Source organism: Parambassis ranga, chromosome 21 (genome assembly GCF_900634625.1).
Source record: "Parambassis ranga chromosome 21, fParRan2.1, whole genome shotgun sequence".
NCBI lineage: Eukaryota > Metazoa > Chordata > Actinopteri > Ambassidae > Parambassis > Parambassis ranga.
The window spans coordinates 21,560,791-21,577,183 of record NC_041041.1 but is presented as its reverse complement, the minus strand read 5'-3'; the positions used below and the strand labels follow the sequence as shown (position 1 = coordinate 21,577,183).

At 39.8% G+C, this 16,393-nt stretch overlaps 1 protein-coding gene across 1 annotated transcript in view; it reads left to right on the top strand.

Moving 5' to 3' along the window:
* The window catches only part of epha6 (eph receptor A6), a 163,601-nt gene that overhangs the window by 86,516 nt on the left and 60,692 nt on the right, over positions 1-16,393 (top strand). The window contains exons 4-5 of the mRNA XM_028393127.1: positions 4,242-4,397; positions 8,737-9,072. Coding sequence (XP_028248928.1) covers positions 4,242-4,397; positions 8,737-9,072 — 492 coding nt within the window. The remainder of the gene's footprint in view (positions 1-4,241; positions 4,398-8,736; positions 9,073-16,393) is intronic.

The window sequence follows — 16,393 nt, the reverse complement described above, 5'->3', positions numbered from 1 at the left end:
GTTTCCTGGAAAAACCAATAGCTTACTATTATTACTAGCTTACTACTTCTTCTGACTGACATATTTCATAAAAGTGATAAAAACAACAAGCCCCCTTCTATCATCATGGTTTGACTGCACTGAGCTTGAGTTTTAGCAGTAGAGACATCCATAAACAGGCTGAGGCAGGCAGGCAGGTCTATTCCCCACACATGATCTGCCTGCCAGTTACTCTCATGTTGTTCAGGTCCAGTGATTACAGAGTAGAAGGCCTTACCAACCAATCTGCTGCTTCGGTGTCTCAGGGCCCAGTCCAGCACTCTGAGCCCTGGGCATGAAGATGTTCTGGATGACTTCCAGATCTCATTAACCTTGGGCTGAAGGTCTACAATTAGATCACAGACCCAAAAGCCAGTGGGTCAGGATACTATTCTCTCATCCCCCGCTCAGCTCTAGTCTGCTTCCATCACAGGTACAGATACATTGTGTTCATCCCAATCCTGACACATTTATACCGGTGTTGGAATCCTCGCAGTCAGATGTTTTTCTGGCATTAATGTTAATTCATAATGTGTGACATGTGATAGTGTCAATCACATTTGTATATTTTTATTATTTTATTAAGCATATAAATAATACAAGAATATATCAGCAGGGTTAATAGGGAAGCAGAAGGAGACTCAAGACCTTGTCTTTCTCTGTCGTTTCTGTGGATATAAAAGAAGCTGTGAAGAATATTAATGTAAACTGGTCAGAAGGCTTTCGGTTTAACAAAAAAAGCAAGCACTGCACGAGCACATCTTATTTCTGTAAATGGTTTTTATGTACACTAAGGATAAATAAAAAGATGCCTGTATGTAATGGAGTTGTTTTGATTATGAAATGTTTCCATGTTTCCCATAATTAATTAATTGTTCTATACTGTCCATTTGTGATAGCTTGTGTGAAGTACCTCGTCTTCTTTGGTGTGGTTTGGCTCTGAGGGATTCTGAGGCTTCAGGCTTCAGTGAATAAGTATATATGAACAACCATGCTGGCCATTTGGGAGTGCTTGAGTCAGCCTAACTCTTGCTTAAAAGAAGTGAGATCTGAGTCAGCACACTCTAGTCACAAAAGAAGCTAACACCTTTGTAAAGATTATGCACATTACTTGACAACACCACAGCACTTATAATGCTATGAAATATATAGAAAGATAAGAACAAAAACAATATCTGTTACTTTATGCTTAGTTATAGAGCTGTTCTTTTTACTTACCATAACATCAGGCGTGTAATGTGCAAACTGTTTTTCATCTGAAGTCATATTTTACATATTGCATATACAGTATGTGTATATAGGATGAAAATTCATATCCTTGATGGATTGATAGTGGAATCAGATTTGTAAACTGGGCTTAGCTTTTGCCTGTCACTGTCTCCAGACTTCATTCACATCTGACAGGTTGTTTGGTTGAGTTCTACTGTTTGTCACTACTGTTGCTACAATATATCCATGATGTGTGTGTGTGTGTGTGTGTGTGCACGTATGCACTGACATTCTTGGCACCGTGTGTGTCCATCCTCGGGTGAGGCATGGTCCACCATGGTAGAGCAGCACTGCGGCCTTGAAGCAGAGCCTGGCCAGACAGATTGCAATAGGGCGCTGCAGGGTTCAAAGAAGAACATCCCCTCAGTTCAGCGAAGGTCATACAGAGCATCATTAGGTTGACAGAGTCTAAAACAGGGTCTAGTGAGGTGTGTGGGGGGAGGTTGACTGACGGTTTTTGACTCAAGGATACGTCAGTATCAGAGGTTAATGACTATGGCAGCCTTGGTGCGCCATAAGGGATGCTACTTATACTGATACAGATTGCTTTTGTGTGCATGTGTGCTACATGCACGGGTGTGTGTCAACATTCAATAGTTTTTAAAAGACACTACAAAAACTGAAATCCTATGCAGTGTATGAGTGTGTGTTTGTGTGTGTATGTGTGTGTTAACCTCTTTGTCCTAATTGTCCCCATTTGATTAGTTGTGGTTTCGGGCACTTTCTTGTCCTCCCTACAGCTCCATTTATCACAGGCTGCAATGGAGACACACAAAGACACTCACTGCTTCAAGGTGAATCCCTTCAAACGGCTCAGCTTGTGTTACCTTGTTAAATCGATGTGCTTGGTGACAACCAGAAATCTCACCAGGCAGGAGACTTTTGCATGTCTCTGTGTCATGCAAGTACTTTAGAGGTTATAAGAAAGAAGATATAATAGAAATAGAAGAACAGAAGTCAGCTACTGGGAGTCTGTAGTGTTCAGACAAGGTTTAAATATAATGTTTGTCCATAAGTAAAATAATTGTTTAAAGCTAATAAAAATGTATAAATACACCCGACATATGGTGGTCACTTACTTTAATTTAGACAAACTACATCTCATCTGTAGCCTGGCCAGCCATCATTTATCGTTATTATTATTAGTATTATTATTATTATTATACACAAAGAATTAGCTTGTCTCAATGGATTCCAGTCAGTTTCCAGGGTTCAGAACCAACAGATGAAGAATTGAGGTCATTTTTCATTAAAAAGCTTGAAGCGGGGCAACTGGGCTTGTTATCGTACCTTGAAGATGTTTCACTGCCCCTCCATGCAGCTTCTAGTGTTGGTGGGGAATGCAGCCTATGTGGTCGAGGACCTGAGTGGGTGGATCTCTGTAAAACTTACATGCCTACATGTTATAAAATCTATTTAAGTTATTTGTTCTAAATGACTGTTAAAACGACTGGCTAATGACTCTGAGACTACTTGGAGGCTGTAGTGGTAAAAGTGGTTAACGACCCATTGTTTGCATTGGACATGTGTCGTGGAGTGAAACTTCCTGGGGCTGGATAATAGAACAGCATTGTATGTGGCAGAAAGATGATGTCTGAGTCCACCACTTCTATTGAGGGAAGATTTTTGTTTGACATTGGCTTACTTGATTCCTCTTTCAAACCATCTGTCCTCTCTGCCTAGAGGACACAAGGTACACATTCTAGAACTTTATAATAACAAACTCAGTTAAGTTCTGGATGGTGCTTTTTGACACATTTGAATAGACATACAACTAATCAGAAAAACAAAAACCAAACAGCATGAGGTGGTCTTGTTAGACTTTCATCTTTGGTTCTTGTCCGATTTTTGACAAAGCAATAAATTGTTTGTTTCCTTGCAGCGTTTGGACAGTTTCTCCTTGTACTCGTTGTGGCACTCTGCTATAGCAGCTGTATGGATTGTACTCAGCACTTTTTTTTCATGCCGTATTTGATATCAAAATCTGACACACAACACTCTTTGAAATTAGATTTGAGCAGCTACAATATTCAGTCTAAGACGCATCTGTAAAAATCTGAGTGGAATCTCTTTTCATTTCATCTCTAAATATTCGATTTGAATAAGCAGACCTTGACAACAATGTTCAGAGATGATTCCATCTGGTGTCCTAACTCGTTAGTCAAGACACAATCACTGCAGGTTAAATGAGGTCGTGAATTTGCTGAGCTTGTGTTGTTACTTCAGTTTATAGGAGTTACATATTTATAGTGGAACATTTTCCAATTTTGATAGATACATATTTACTAAATGTCTTGACAGTCATTATATTTCAACAAATCGATTTTTTAAGCACCACTGTGCATGGATTCTTCGACCTGTTTAACTTTTTCAAAGCCATAGAAATTTCCACATTCTTTGCATATTTATAAATGTTGCACTGTTGCAGTATTTCTGAGGTTTTCTCTGCTTTCCTGTCGTCACGTTTTTCCTCAGCCATAATTATTTACTTATTACATCTTCGACAGTCGTCCTCTGGGTGTTACATCCAGAGAGGGAACAAGACAGGAATAAAAGTGTTTCTTAATCCAGTTGACAAAGTGATTTTAAAAATGAAGAACTTTACTATCCGTTTGTGTCTTCGTGTGACCTTTAAGAATTGTTTTCCCATGTTTTGTTTTGTTTTGTTTTTTGTTTTTTTAAATACTGTTGAGTCCCAAAGCAGATGGTCTCATTATATTAGTGAACTTTGGTGCAACATTTTCCATGTTCCATGCTGATTTTCATGAATCTATTAAAAGCCTTGGGATTTCTGATGGTTGCCAGCATACATAATATACGTCTTTTTTTTACCTCCTTCTTTTTGAATTATTAAAAGGGGATATGTTTTGTTCTCATACACTATCACGCTTTAAGAGCCATAACATATTGTGGCTTTGGACTCATGCTTTATGTTGTCCTTCTGTCACCCTTAGCATGCCACCCAGGCTTCTACAAGGCATATGCTGGAAACATCAAATGTTCCAAGTGCCCACCCCACAGCTTCAGCTACGGAGAGGGGGCAGCTATCTGTCGCTGTGAGAAGGGCTTCTTCAGGGCTGAAAAAGATCCTCCAACAATGGCATGTACACGTAAGTATAAACTTAGTACTGCCTTGCCAGCCACACTTTCTACAGCATACAAATATAGAGTCTGGTCTCTATGGAGTAAAGTTTGACTTCCATGGAGCAGTACCAATGGGCACAGAATAGACTGCCTCTGGACACATTTATAGATATACAACCAATCAGAGAAATAAATCATGTGGTGTCGGCAGAGCAGCAACCAGACTAGTATCAATAAAAGATCTAAACCAGCCTGTGAATGAGCTATAAAACTTACAAATCCAATTAGCATCCATTAGCAGTTCTGCAAATATTTATAAGGCAAGCAGTAATTCATCACATAAAGCCCGCCCTATTTTAGATAAATGATTACAATTGGTGTGATAGGCTTCGTGTGTGTAGGTAGAGGAACAAAGTCAGCTTTATTTTACTCTGTTGCATATATGTTCCATATAGACTAACATTTTTATGTCAATATTACATTTGTGGAAGTGTAACATTTTACCACTAGGGGCCTCTGTGATACAGTAAACATTATCATCTACAAATATTAAACACAATTACCACACATTTGTTATTCATGTATTTTCTGAAAAGAACTTTAGACTTAATTGCCATCTCTGTTATTAATTTGAGGAAGATAGAAATAGTAATTTTGTAATTTGAGCTGATTAAACTTTAATGAATTGATTGTGACTTCACATTAAATATTTCTATACTTGTGTATGCCAGACTGTCTTGGTAAGTTATTGCTTTGTCTACAGAGCTCTCAGATTTTGCGGTGGCTGTAAATCCCGTCTCATCTTCAGGACTTATCTGGTGTGAAACTGAACATTAGAGAGCCTCTGGATGAATTACATGGCTTTTGTTCAGCTGCCTCGTCTCCGTCGATGATTCACTGACTGTCATTATGACTTCATATTTGCATTAAATTACAGTTTAACCGGACTAATTCTCCTTTAATTAAAAAGCCATTTAGCTGTCACTGAGATAGACGGGGGCTGAGTATGAGAGCTCACCAGGGTAGAAGAGTGTATTTGTCTTTTGCGGCAAGACGAAGCCAAGTCATTGTGGAGATGCTGTTAGTTTGCAGCATCTTTCAATATGCACTGTTTGCAGGGAAATTTTGATGCATGCTCGCGAATAAAAAAGCATTTGAGGGTGCATGTTATGTATAATTCTGCATTCTATTCAGTCTGAACGTGCTTATGAAGACAAAGCTCTCAAATTATGAAAATACAAACAAGCCAAAAATGATGACCACAGAAGGGAAGGGTTTTCCTTTTAAAATTTGTTTAATGTCATAAATTTGTGTGCATTAGGATCCTTCATCCTAAGGATCCTTTCCCGTCTGACCTCTTGCCCTTTTTTTTAAAGCCTAACTCTGACTCAAACTGATTGAAATTATCTGCAGGCAAAAAACAAAACTGACTTTGGGAAATATGGAAATATGATTATATGATTTGCAAGTATAATCGTACAATATGTCATTTGTGGGCCACTACCACAGTTCTGCTGTGCTAACATAATTTCACAGTAGTTTTCTAATCATCAGTTAGCCTTTTTAACACGATTAGCCAACACAATGTGTGGAGTGATGGTTGCTGAAAAGTGCCTCTGTATACCTTTGTATATATTACATTAAAAATCAGCCTTTTCTAACTAGAATAGTCATTTACCACATTAACAATGTCTAGACTGTATGTCTGATTACGTCAATGTTATCTTCATTGTATAAAAAACAAAAAAAATTTAAAAAAAAATTAAAAATTTTAAAGAAATACATTTCCAAGTGACCCCAAACTTTTGAACGGTAGTGTATATAGTAAGCTTATCTGGAAAATAAAACATACAGCACATTGTATATACTGCTTGCATGATTTTCTCATCAGCAGTAATTTCACCACCATAATTACATCAGCTAACATGTTGGTATATGTTGCTAATGTAGTGATCTTTGCTTGTATATTACTTTTCATGATGCATTATGGGAAACATGGTGTGGGACTTAATAATTCACAATACACATCCACACAACAACCAATATGGCAACACAATATATTGGGCACGACATAGTGAATAGGCATGACACAGACACAGTCTACGTATATGGTATGTTATGGTATATATATATATATATATATATGGTATGTTAGCATAAACATACAACGTGTGTTGTATTTAGTCCACACCATATGAGTTCAAATTCTGGGAATATGGGGGACACTATTATATGAGATCTTTAAACCTGCAAGTCTTTTATTTATTACCTAAATAGTTTCATTATGTTCATCAGAAATATTTAGATAAACTGACTCATCCTGCTGTATGGTATGTGTACTAATTTTGAGTCCAAGCTCTCTTGTCTTATCAGAGACGGACAGACTCCTCAGGAGGGAGACTTTCTAGCACCCTGTTTTCACTTTGGGCATGTAAATATGCTTCAAGCATAGCTAGCAAGCTGTTTAATTAGAACATTTATGTAAAAGCTAAATAATACATATGGTGACTAGACACTTGGTTTACTATGCAAAGTTATATTTCAGTGCCTCATTCAGTGGCTTGTCAAGTTTGTTTTTTAACTATCCTCCAGGCTCGAAGCACATTCTAAATCCTCATGGCCAAACTTGCTGCAAGTAGAAATACAGAGGGGAAAACAAAACCTTGTAGGGGTGTGACAACCCTGCACACTAAGCAGAATGGCCACATCTTCCTTACTTTACTCACATGCATTTTAATCAAGGGTCTGTACCAAAACACGCACCATTTGCTTGATGTTAAAGTAAGAAGAAAAATAAATAAATAAATGCCCGACTACCGAGATTACAAACTGAAGGCCTAAGAGGAAGACAAAGGTAGATGGGTAGAGAGAGAAGATGTCACAAGAGGAGAGATAAAGGTTGGAGGAAAAGTGTAAAGGCTGGATAGAGTAGACAGTGAGGAGAGAAAGGAAGGAGGGTGCTGATACCAATCTCCCCCTAGAGGAGAACAGGAGCTGATTGATGGCAGTGGGGTTACTCTGCAGGAGGGGAGGTGGGTGGATTCTCCTCGATGGAGAGAATAGAGGAGGTGAGATAATAGCCGATAAAGATAAAAAGAGATAAAGAGAGAGAATGGATACACGCTGACAGGAGTGGAGGAGCAGTGGGAGGAGTTTTCCTGTCTGCTGAGATTTTTTAGCAATGGCAGTGAGAGAGAGAGGGATGGAGGGATGGTGGAGGAGAGAAGAAACATTCCATTGTCCTGGCAGACAGTGAGCTTGGCAGGATGGGAGTGTTCAAATCCCTCAGGCCTTTTAACTCCACCCTGTTGACAGCTGGCTGCCTGCTATAGCACAATGCTTACCCTGACACACACACACACACACACACACACATCCAGGGAGTACCAAAATACCGCAACAAAGTGAAATGTGAAGAAGGTAAAAATGTTTACTTCACAGGAGAGAAATGTATTATGAACATTTGGTTTGTGGTACAGTAGAATGTAATGGTACCTCTGTTGAATACAGTGATTACCTTTATTGGGATTTGTAATTTATATGATTTGTGTATTGTTTTAATTGTGGTGTACTTCAGGGTACAGTATTGGGTCCTGTGCTTTAGACAGGAAGGAACTTAACTTCCTCGACAAACATTTTTCTCGTCTTTCCTACATAATGAGAATCATGGCAACCGAATCAAGTAGCAGAAAATAATCTCTGTAATTACACTACAGATGTAAAGCATCTTTGGTAATCAGGGGATAGGAGATGAGTCTAAATAGTGGTGCAGTAGAGCCAGCAGGTGGTTGATGGAAACTAATGCACATTCTGAGGTGCATCTAAGTCATAAATGATACTTAAAGAACAGCTTCCATGGGTCCACTAGTGGAATTAAAGCTGAATGATAGCTATAAACATTCATTTAAAAGGATCAGTTCATTAGATCTAGTGTCATCTAGTGGTGACCTGCACACCCTTTCCTGTGTGTGCATGAGAACCTTCAGTATCAAAATGAGGAAGGCCCTCAATGCAACATTAGGTCGACAATACACTTTCCAGATATGGCACAGGGTTGAGTTGATGCTAATGGACCATATAGATAAGATAAGATAATCCTTTATTAGACCCCCACAGGGGAAATTCACAGTGTTACAGCTGGTACGTTAGAAGCACACCTAAGAAGAAAAAAAAAATAGCAAAAAGTATGAAAAAATGAAAACTGAGGCCCCTGACACCATGAGCATTTGTTTTCCGTCAGTGGTTATGTTGTATTTTCACTCACAGTTCAGGTTAGGCATTAAAAACTACTTGGTAAGTTGCGTTCCATTTTCAAGGACTGAAATACCAACTGATCATTTTAATAACATTCTCTTTTCTCCCCAGGACCCCCATCTCCCCCCCGCAATTTGATGTTTAACATGAATGACACTTATTTGATGCTGGAGTGGTCACCCCCAAGCGACATGGGGGGGCGCAGGGACCTCACTTACAATGTGCAATGCAAACGATGTGGGTTGGAGCCCAACCAGTGCCAGCTCTGCGAGGAGGAGATCCGCTTCCTGCCACGGCCTTTGGGCCTAACCAACGCCACCGTCACCATCACCGACTTCTCTGCACATGCCAACTACACTTTTGAGATTGAGTCGCTTAACGGTGTGTCGGACTTGAGTTCTTTCCCTCGTCAGGTAGCCATCATCACCGTCAGCACCGATCAGGGTGGTGAGTGTGTTTTTTGTTTTTTTTTTTTAAAGTTGATTGATGCTTTGTTGGTGAAAATCCTGCTATTATAGCCACTGACATCACACCATGAGGTTCATAGTAACTATTTCAGGTTCACAAAAATACATTAGTAACTGATATTTGTATATCTATTGCACATGCTATAAGGACATCATTCCCAATTTCTACCAAATTTTTTGTTTTTATTTGCAAATGTTTTCTATGAGAAAGGAAATGTAGAAAACACATTTGTTAGGCTTCAAGTATACCTAAATAAGAATTGCTGAATAGTATTTTTGAATAGTAGTATGAATAGTATTTTTATCTCTTTTCTCTAATAAGTTTAATATAACAATGTATGAAAAACCACCAAAAACACGGTTATTAATGTTCCATAGGTACTATACACTAAGCCTATAGTTAAACCAAGGTCACATTTAAAGGACATATTCACAAAAAAACAAGGACATTTCACTTTAAAATATATGACTTTATTGAAGTTATATTCTTAAAAAAGAGGTTTTACTATGAAATACACATCATTTATGTTCCACTTCTTAGTAAAGCAAAGACAGCTCTATATCTTTTGAACATGACATCAAAGTAAACACTCTTTCGTATTTGCAGTTAAGTATTGCTAAAACAAAACAATGTAGGCCCAAGGAGTGCCTGTCTCTGCCTACCTATTTGTTCCAAAAGGGTTTTTATGCTGAAAGGCCCATTATTTCCTGTGGGACATTGTTTGGGGTATTGCATGCTTATGCTTTTAATTTGTGATTTGCAAACACCGTGTTTTCTGTTTTCTCGCTCCTCCCTCTCTTGCCCTCCCTCGACTATTCTCGCACCTTTTTTTTCTTTCCTTTTGCTTGATTGTCCTCCTCCTTCTCTCTCTGCTGTTTCCAGACATGTTTATTTTTCTCTTTCTTCCTTCTTTGTTCTCTCCTCTGTTTCCTTCTGTCCTTCTGCTTGTGCTGCTGCTGCTGTGGGAGGCTGGGAGAAATACATTTTCTCATGCAGCCAAAACACATTAAATGCATTATTCTATGTCACAGGGGACAACTCTAACCTTTACAGGTAACTCGGTGTTACATGCCGCCTTTTATTTCATTAAGATGCCCAGTTTAGCACATGGTAGTGGCAGGTCCCTAGGCTGTACACAACACTAATATACCCAGCTGCAGCTATTTAAAATGCTCAAGGGAAAAGACAGATTTATGGCCCCCGACCAGTGATAAGCAGACCGTTGATGTATTTTATCACTATCACCTTGACAGAAACTAGAGTTTGATCAGCAAGTCAATAGTCAGCATCATTTAATTTAATGGAAATAATGAAAGGTTATTGATGACAAAGCTGGCACTGTGTAGGGTAAAACTGTGTCACCACTGAGCCCACGCGGTGATCCTCATTTCTGTCTGTGCACTTTCTGCCTTTAGAGGCAGGTGTGATCTGTGCTAGAAAATGATATACCAAATTTTAACTGGTGCATACATTTTTTAGCTTACAGCTGAGCATGACAAGTTGAACACCTGTCAACGTTTTGCAGGCTATACTAAATTATAAAATGTAACTTCATACGGTACAGGTGTTAACTTTCCCTTTAGGCCTGTTACAGCTGATAAAGCAGGTCTAAAATTACGCTGATTAATACAAAATATATGGTTGAACTAATGTTCACAGTTTTCTGTATATAACAAGCTGTTTTTCCACATGCCAAAGAATATTTAAAACTCTTCTTTGGGATTTTTTTCCATGTATTGTATCTCTCTCCAGATTATGTCCTTATGACTGCTAACTGCACATTGATAATTGAACATATACTAAAATCTGACTATTTTTTGTCTGTGGAAAATCAGAAAACCACATTCTCACCATTTGCACCCCATGAGGTGTCATGTCTACTTTTCACACCTCAACCAGAAAAGGACTGGAGGCGTATGATTCATCCAAATAATAGCCCACATACATTTTCTACTTTTTAATTATGCGTTCGGGCAAATTCTTTACCTGATGTAATTTTTATGAGGTGCTTCCTTAAAGTGATCCACTTTAAAGCAGTTAATCCAGAACACAACACAATACATCTGATTGAGGAATGTTGCGACAAATTATTTTTGCAAAAGGAATGTGCTGCAAAACAAGTAGTTTAGCTTCGGTGCAAGCTGATGTGAGATTTTAAATATGTAAATACTAAGTGGATTTGCTGATTACATGGTTGCTCATTAGAATGTCACATTTATTGTTTGAATCATGTATACAGTAACTAGAGGACTACATTTGTTATGAAAGACTCCACATAAGTGTGATGTGATTGCACACGATACATTCCCTGCAATTAATTCTGTTTTTCAAGTTATTATTTTTTTCAGAACAGAACGCGTCTTACATTCCAGAAAACACTTAGCAACGTAGGGAACCTTATGCACACTGATTTGATGCATGCCAATTATCACATTGTCAGCCATGAAGAACTTGCAGTGGCTTTTTTCAGTAGGTTGCGCAAAAGGTGAGGATATTCATTCAAAGCCGAAATAAACATGCAGAGTGAAGGGAAACTGCAGTGATATGCATACATGCCACATATGCTGCACCTCACACATCCACATAAATCTCGGTGTGATGGGCTCATTTAGATCGCTGCACAGAGAAATTCCCATGCCATTAGCATAGCGTTGTCATCAGCAGAAATGAGACAGCCATGTGAATTTCTAGGTGTTGCGAAGAATATCAAGAGATTCCTGTAATAATGTACTCCAGCCATAAATAAATTAGACTTTGTCATTGAAATGCAGATGGACCTTTTGGAGAATATTTTGTGCCAGTGAAGTCTGCATGTGAATTGGTGTGCTTGTGATTGCAAAAACACACACGCAGCAACATACCTGCATAAAGTACCGTACACATGCATTAATGAAATAGATGCAGAAATTGCATAGGCTGGTCAGGCATAACGTTTTAATCAATTTGTAGATACAGATATATGTACCAGCACCAGACTCATTGTGCACTGTAGAACTATGCATAGGGATTAATGGTAGGAGACGGACTGGTCCTGCATTAAATCCTTTCAAATAGGAAGATACAGAGATAGATTTTGAGAAAAATTCTGTCCACATTTTGGGCTATTTACATGAGCACCAGGAGCATGGCACTGCTGTGGCCCGGGTGTCGCAATAGTTAGCACAACGACAGAGAAGTTCACATCCTGCAGTATGAAACTATATTAAGTCTGTACCATGGGAGGAAATTCAAGTTACTTCCAAATCGTTTCAGTATATTTTCCAAAGTAGGTGACTGGGTCAGAAGGAAAAGAAAAGAGCAAGAGCAGCTGGGGGGAGCACAGTGACAGCTGGGTTAGGCTGTGGAAAGTAAAGTGCAGAGAGAAGAGAAATGAGAGAGGAAGAATAAGCCTGAGATGCAAAAACAAAAGAGAGAGAGAGAGAGAGAGAGAGAGACTTCAGGGCGGGAAAAAAAAATAGAGGGAGAGAAGCATTATGAATGTGGTTAGCAGGAGGAGAGCAGGACAAAGACAAATGGAGTGACAGAAAATAAGAAGAGGGTGAAAGAGGACAGAGAGCAGACTATGAGAAGATGATTGAATGAGGAGAGGATCGAAAGAGCAAAGAAGAGGGTGGCAGGATGAAGAAGAGGGTAAATTAGCTGACAAGATATGTGGGCAGAGGATAAAGAGAGTGCAGAGGAAGCGATTCAGACATGCAGAGACATCTGCACACTGTGTGTGTGTGTGTGTGTGTAATGCAAACAACTAAAATATGAAATAGCTTGCTTGACTTTTGAAAAATCACAACTATTGCAAGTTATTTATGTGTGTGGTAAAAAAAATATAGGCACAAACATGAGCTACAGTTCAGCCAGCTCTATCATAGTATTGTCACGAGGGTGCACATCTACCTGTTAGAGTGATGAGCTGCAGCAAGGCTTGGAAAGGAAATGTAGTTCATTAACTGACAAAGATGATATGAGTTATTGGGCAACAATGGTGCAGTGGTTAGTACTGTAGTCCAGTTTCCAGATCTTAGGTTTGGTGACTTTAATTGGCTGTAGGTGTGAGTGTGACTGGTTGTTTATCTATCTATCTATCTATGTTAACTAGCAATACACTGGCAACCTGTCCAAGGTGTACCCCACCTCACACCCACCGACGGCTGGGATAGGCTACAGCCCCCCGTAACCCTGGTTCAGGACAAGCGGGTTCATGGCATACATAAAAAGCCATTTTTGTCTCTATTTGGCCAGAATACATTTTTCAAATAATGTCCCATCACTGTCCACTGGCTAGGACAGGCTAAGATATGAAAACACATCAGCTTGGTATAGTTAAGAATAAAGCTCTAAATTAGTAGGGAAAGAAGGAAGAAACAGGTTTTACTGCTTTTAGACATTTGCAGGTGACCTTGATCAGATCATCCTAAAATTCCAAGGTCTTTTATAGGTGTTTTAGGTATGCTTGCAATCATGGGATGGACAAGCCAAACACCCCCCTCAAAAAGGCCCCAAGCTACAGCTGCTGCTGGGACAGAGGCATTAAAAAGCAGTTAAAAAGATTACATTTAAAATTACATATTTGCAAATGATTACATGTGTATACATAGCATATAAAATGGAGGTGGTTTCAGAGGTAGGAGTTGTGTTTCATAATGTGAAGTGTGAAGTAAGAGGTGAGAAGGGGTGGACAGGTGGATGACTGCAAAGGGAGAAGGCAGAGGAGGAGGAGAAGGAGGAAATGGCCTAGAAACAGGAGGATTTCCTTTAATCACAGGAAGCAGCTGGGTAATTGTGTATGTCACCAAAAGCAATCAGAGACTGATAGGATTCTCAGTTGTGGTGACACATCAGAACAGCAACTTGAGCTACTCTTTTGTAGATGAAAAGCTGCTGGGCAAAACTAACAATCTCAGATCTGCATGATAATATGGAATGACGTGGGAGGAGCTGGCAAGAGCAGCGCTGCTCAGTGACTTGGCACAGAGTGGTTTCCAGATCAGTTTCTTTTGTGTCGGTGCAGCGTAGGCCTCATAATTGTGTTGACAATATCTAAAACTGTAACCACTGTGTATGACTTCAGGTTCAATACTATGAATGTAATCTACAGCTTTCACCTCTTCTTTCCGGTAACTTACTTTGGCCAACACTACACAACACACTGTGAGATGGGAGATGTAGTTCATAATGTGCTTACTTGGCATGCAAGTAAGCACATTACCTGCATGCTCATACAATGTGTATGTGAAGGATATAACCTATGGATGGATTTATTCATAAAATAAACTGAAAGGGTGAGTCTTCCTCTTAGTATATGTTATGTGAGGTGTGGATTTTAACAGGACCCAGGCACAGACAAAAATAATGTTCAACAAAGGGAACTTTATTCAACGCTAAACTACAAAACGATGTCCAGGGGAGCAGGGGAACAAAAGCAGGGCTACTGAAAACAGTGCCAGTCAAAATGCAAAAGACCAAAAGTACAAATAAACACAAAAGAAGGAAGGTCAAAAACACAAACCAAACCTGAGGAGGAAGGGAGGACGAAGAAGGCAGGTGTTCACAAGGGAAGAACTGACAAAGACAAAGGGGAAGCACAGGACTTAAATAGAGGAGAGAGACGGCACAGGTGAACACAATTAGGGAGGAGCTGGTAATCAGGTGAGGCGGGAAACAGGAGGAAGTAAAGACACTGAGAACACACAGGGAGGACCGGACTACAAAATAAGACAGGAAGACGAGGGAACACTGAGGCAAAGCACAGGGGGAAATTAGGCAGGGAGGCACAGAGAAAGGGCAGAATTACAGGAGGGAGGAAGAAGGCAGAGGAGACAGAAAGAGCAGGGAAGACAAGAGGAGCAAGGAGGAGAGGAGGGAGAGAAGAGAACAGAGACACACAGACACAGAGGGCCAGAGGAAGACAATAACAATCAAAATAATAAGGACCAGGAATACAAGGTAAACGAGCCAATCCACAACAGTATAATTCAAAATACAACTTCAGACAGCAACAACAAAACCCTGTTCTACTGCGTCCCCTCTTAAAGCTTCCATAGGATTTAATTAGGTGAGACCTGTATAAAAACAGATGTTTTGACAGTTGCTGCTCTGGAACATCCAGGTGTGTGTTAAAACAATGACAAGAGAGACAGACATAAACAATTGTGTCAGAGAAGCTACTGTTGCTGCACATCAATCTGGAAAGAATCTTGGAATTCAATGTTCTACAGTGAGAAAGATTATTCACAAGTGGAAAACATTCAAGACAGCTGTCAGTCTTCACAGGAGTGGACGAGCAAGTCCCAGCAAATTCAGCCCAAGATCAGAAAAACAAAAAAAACCCAAGAGCTACATGTCAGAGTCTACAGACCTCACTGAGCATACTCAGTGTTAAGCTGGATCCATACTCCGCGAGACAAAGACATTTTGCCCCCCTGCAGACATTACGCCCACAAAATGACGTCATTTTTTGTCTCTGACCGCCCGCTGATCCGCACTCCTGTGCACAGGGTCCGGGCCGAACTTTGTCTTTCAAGGCTGTGCGGCAACCATGCTGTGATTGGTCGGAATTTATTGTGGGCGTGATGAAAGTGGAGAAGCGCAAGAGCCTCTCCAGGTATATAGGTAGGTGTGTAAACAGCACTGATTCAACAGATTTAGATAAGACCATACCATTTTGCATGATGAGCAATAAAAGAAAGAAAGAAAGGCAAGTCAGGGTGATTTGTCACCAATAACTCCAGACAGCCGTTCACACATACCAGATGGTGACTGTTATTACCATTCTATATACTCCTACATACCCGGGCATAATAGGCTCGTTAACAATGTCTGTATATCTTTGCTATTGTTACTTTTAATGTCGCATCTTCACAGCTCATCACCGGACAGTTTGAAGTATCGCAGGCACATTGGAACACAGTAGATGTGCAAATGTGGTCATAAAGGCACAAACACTGAATCTTTGCTATTGTTACTTTTAATGTCGCATTTTCACAACTCATCGCCGGACATCTCACGCTGTTGCAGGCACCCTCTCTGTATAATGCCCTCTTGCCATGGCACACGTCCTTGTGGTGTGTTAAAAAACTCAGTAAAGTCTTTCCTTATAGTTTAGTGGGCGGGCCGTATGAGGAGTTCTGCACACATGCGTCTCGCGCAGTATGGTACCTCAGTGCGGAAAAGACCTTTTTTTTGTATCTCTTACCACCCGTGGAGCGCGTTCTCCGCTCTTTGTCTCGCGGAGTATGGAACAGCCTTTAATGTGGCAGCACAATTAGAAGAAGACTGAACAAGTACAGTTTGTTTGAAGGGTTAA